The sequence below is a fragment of the Microtus ochrogaster genome, chromosome 7 (assembly GCF_000317375.1).
Source record: "Microtus ochrogaster isolate Prairie Vole_2 chromosome 7, MicOch1.0, whole genome shotgun sequence".
Classification (NCBI taxonomy): Eukaryota; Metazoa; Chordata; class Mammalia; order Rodentia; family Cricetidae; genus Microtus; species Microtus ochrogaster.
Window position 1 is genome coordinate 82,541,199 of NC_022014.1, and position 4,161 is coordinate 82,545,359.

Sequence of the window (4,161 nt, forward strand, 5' to 3'; positions counted from 1 at the left end):
CGCTCCCTGTGATCTACATCCCAGGGCGTTATACATGCTAAGGTAGCACGCTCCCTGTGATCTACATCCCAGGGCGTTATACACGCTAACAGCACACTAACAGCCCCGGCTGCACAGGCACCCCTTGACCTAGCTGATAGAGTGGGCTGATCACCTGGGCTTTCCTTTCTCCCTGCCTCGGGCTGCTCCCCCGACATTTCTGCCTTCCAGGGGAGGCCAGACCTCAGGGATTTGGAGCTCGCCCACATGGGGTGTCATTGTCCCTGCAGACTGGCATCAGTATGACGACATAATCTGCATGAAACCTCCTGGGATGATCAAGAGATTTTTTGATTCTTTCACTGATGGCTCAAGAAAGGAGCTGGTGATAGGGAAAAAGAATGCAGCTGCCATCATGCTGGACCGCATCTTCAGTGTCCTCCAGCCCTGGAGTGCCATCAACCTGCAGAGCTTCATGACCCAGTTCCTGCAGTTTTACTCCGTGGTCCGAGTGCCTATGATCCATGAAGGGCAGGCTAGGCTGCCATGGTCCAGTCTGCAATACGAAGAGAAAGAGGTACTCATTCCCACTGTCACTAGCAGCTCTGGAGTAGACAGGCAGTGTCCCTTGACCAGCTAGAGGCTAGGTGACCCCTGGACTGACTGGGCCAAGTATGGACGGGGGCAGGAGGACGTCACGACATCTTTCTGAAAGGTTCCTCTGTGCCCCACCCTCAGCATTGGTCCTGTGCTCTCCCAGAAGGGGTGGGCTCCTCGTTACACCCTACACCGGTGTGGCTGTCCCTAGGATGCCTCCTCCTATACCTCCACCCTGAAGGGCTGGGGACTGAGCATCTGTGTGCTTCAGTGGTGAAGCCCAGGAAGAGAGGCAAGTGAAGCCCTCCCTGGCACTGGTTCCTTGGTCCCTGCCACGGTGCCCCGGTCCGTGGCACAGTGCCCAGCCGCTGAATGTCCCCTGCAGAGCTCACACTTCTTTCCCTCCTGGTACCAGGTGAAGGCGCACCTGTGGGAGCATGTGAAAACCCTGATGGCACCTTTCCTGGAAGGGAAGAGCGGGGACTCTCTGCCTGCCGACTGCCCTGTGAGGACTGGACTGAAGCTGGGCCTGACCGTCCTTTTCATGGTGGAAGAAGTTGGCTTTGTTGTCCTTAAAAATGACCTGGACACGCTGTGCTACCTCCTTACCCCGAGTGCTGGCTCGCCAGAAGCTCTTCACAGTGACCTGAGCCCCACCCTCAGCAAACCTCAAAAGTATTTCCTCTTCATTTCTATTTTATGTGTACAGGTGTTTCACAAGCACATATGTTTGTATATCCTGTGCATGCCTGGTGCCTACGGAGGCCAGAAGGTGTTAGAGACAGGTGTGAGCCAACCTGTGGCTACCGCAAACAGGGGCTCTTCAGGAACATCTCTCCAGCCTCCGCATCATTTCTGTTTTGTGTTTGTTTGTTTGTTTGTTTTATGACAGTTTCACTACGTAGCCCAGGCTGCCCAGACTCGTGAGATTTCTGCCCTCGTCTTGCCGAGTGCTAGATTTGGGCCATGAGCCCCTTACCTGCTCATGGAGCTGAGGGTCGAGATGTCTGTCTGTGGTCCCTGATATGTGGCAGGCCAATGTGGGAGAATCCTCCTGAGCCCATGAATTTGAAGCCAAACTGGGCATCTTGTAGTAAAGGACACGCAGAATGCTTCTGCACACATGTCTCAGCATCTGTGGAAGCCCCAGGGATGTGTTCCCTTCAGCTCTGCCTGTGCCACACAGATTAGAAAGCGTGTTCTCACTATAGGGTCACAGTGAGTTTGGAGGCGACCTCTTTGCACCCAGTGACCTTGCCTTGTGGCTGGTGTGGTTTAGACTTCTGAGCAGCTCTTACTGGACACTGGCCGTTCGGTTTGATGTTTTAGACACCCAAGTGATTGATTCCGTTTGTGAAGATTCTCCTCAGCTGTGTGGTAGACGGAGATGACTCCGGCGGGAATCTGCTGTGGGGAGTCGTGAGGGTCCGCAGGGTGGGGCTGGGATTCCATATCTTTATTGTGACCCATCTCCTGGTGTGGACCCTATCCAGCCACGCAGAGTTCCCTGTTCTGTGCAGACGGTGGTCATGGACCCCTGGGCCACCTTCCCCTCACTGACACCTCCGTTCCCTTCTAGATGGCGTGAATACTTGGTAAACCTATGCTGCAGGTGCATAGCTGAGGGTGTGGACCCCTGGCTGGGCTTCTTACCCATCCTGCACTACTGCATGCAACTGTCCCCACCCAGGAGGGTCTCTAAGAGCCAGTCCGAGGACACCTGGGCAGGCCTTGAAGGAATCTGCTTCGCACAGTTTCGGGAGAAAGCACCCACTAAGTGAGTTGAATCGCTGCACTTACGATGCCAATTCCAGACCCTCAGGCGGTTGACTTTGGGGCAGCCAGTCCCCTGTTCTCATTGGAGTCATTTCTGCTTTTTATTTACTAGGGGCTTCGATAACCATGCTTCTAACTCTGCCTAATTCTTCCGTGTGTATGTGTGTAGCTCGGAGGGCAGCCTCCAGGACTTGTCCTTCCTTCCGGGTCTCTGCTCTTCTTTTCTGACTACGTATGCCCAGATGACCGGCACATTAATTTTGGGTTATTTTCCTGTCTGGTCTGAATGTCCCATGTCCTCACAGGACCGCTGGCTGGGGTCACACATGCTGCTACAATGTGTCTTTTGCATGTGTCTGAACTCAGGTCCTCATGTACACAGGAAGCATTTTTACACAAGCCATCTCCTCGTCCCTGCCTAGCCCAGCTAACTCCAACAGACAGCGCTGCTAGAGAGAAGGCTCTGTTGCCGGCCTAAGTAGACCAATACTGGGAACGTATTTCCACACAGGGCCTCCCCTCTGATAAGAAAGTCTTACCTGAAGTTCTGTAGAAAACTTAAATTTTAGGCATGAAATCAGTAGCTTTCCTTTTTTCTTTCCTTTCTTCCTTCCTTCTCCCACCTCCTCCCTCTCCTCCCTCCCCCATTTCCTCTTCTCCATCTCCCTTCCTCTCATTGCCTCCCTTCCCCTCATACTGGAGAGGGAACCCAGGGCCTGAGCAAGTGTTCTCCCCTGGGCCATGGGAACAGGCACATTTCAGCATCACGGTGCACTGCATTGTAACGTATCACAGTACACTGCATTGTAACCCATATTGCAGAGTCTATTGCGATGGTTCATTTCCCCTCTGCTGTTATCAGACCACCTCGCCGCATCAGGGCAGGCATTTCAGGCCAATAGGACTTTATTGTTCCTCCAGGAAAGGCTCATTCCTCAATACTGGTGGTCGCGGGAAGATTTCCAAGGCTAGAGTTTGATCCAAGGTTTGAGGAAAACTGTCAGCTAGTCGGGGCCAGCAGGAAATCCCTACCTGTAACCTGCAAGAGTCTCATGAATTGAGTGAACAGATTCTTAGGGAAACCCCTGTGTGGTCAGGGTTGTAGGTAGCTCAGAGAGTGACAAGCAGCACCTGTCCTCTGTGGGAGTTGACCATTGAACATTCTGGAAAGTAGCACCATGGTCAGGCTTGGAGCAAGTCCTGTGTGCCCTGCCGTGATGCGCAGGTAGGTCTAGAGGAGGCTGCTATCTTTCTGAGAACTTTAGGAAGAAGAGTGGTGTGTGTGCTGGGGGGTGTCATGGTGAACCCTGGCCTCTGGAGGGACAGGTGTGGGGTCTGGGAGTCTCGGGAAAACAGGAAGACAGAAGTGAGGACCGTGAGCATCCTGCAGTGAGGGGAACAGTGAAGAGGGGGCAGTTGAGAGCTAAGACAGCTGCTGGATGAGACCCCACTGCAGGCTGGGCACAGAAACAGGGATGAGCCGAGCTCTCTGGGACCTCAGATCTCAGCTTCTGCTAACTGAAGCCCTACAAAATTTTCAGCTCCACCCAGCTCTGCCACTGCTCTCAGTGTGTGTTGAAGCAGAGCCCCTCGGGGTCTGGAGGGAAAAGTCGGAAAAGTCCAGCAGCCACCCCGCCCTTGCAATCCCTCCCTGCCCTCGCTGTCATTCCATTCCTGACCGACTTTTGTTTCCCGTGGGCGATCACAAACCTCAAATCAGATTGTGCAGCTCCTGCTTCTGTCCCCTCCACATCAGTTCTGACTGCTGCAGCCTCACCACACCTGTGCTGTCTCCTCAGGAGCGGGGTT

At 53.8% G+C, this 4,161-nt stretch overlaps 1 protein-coding gene across 1 annotated transcript in view; it reads left to right on the top strand.

Annotated features, from left to right (window-relative positions):
- Rnf213 (ring finger protein 213) overlaps positions 1 to 4,161 on the top strand; it is a 79,979-nt gene that overhangs the window by 25,026 nt on the left and 50,792 nt on the right. The window contains exons 9-12 of the mRNA XM_026780086.1: positions 270 to 556; positions 992 to 1,251; positions 2,156 to 2,353; positions 4,152 to 4,158. Of these exons, the coding sequence (XP_026635887.1) occupies positions 270 to 556; positions 992 to 1,251; positions 2,156 to 2,353; positions 4,152 to 4,158 (752 nt within the window). The remainder of the gene's footprint in view (positions 1 to 269; positions 557 to 991; positions 1,252 to 2,155; positions 2,354 to 4,151; positions 4,159 to 4,161) is intronic.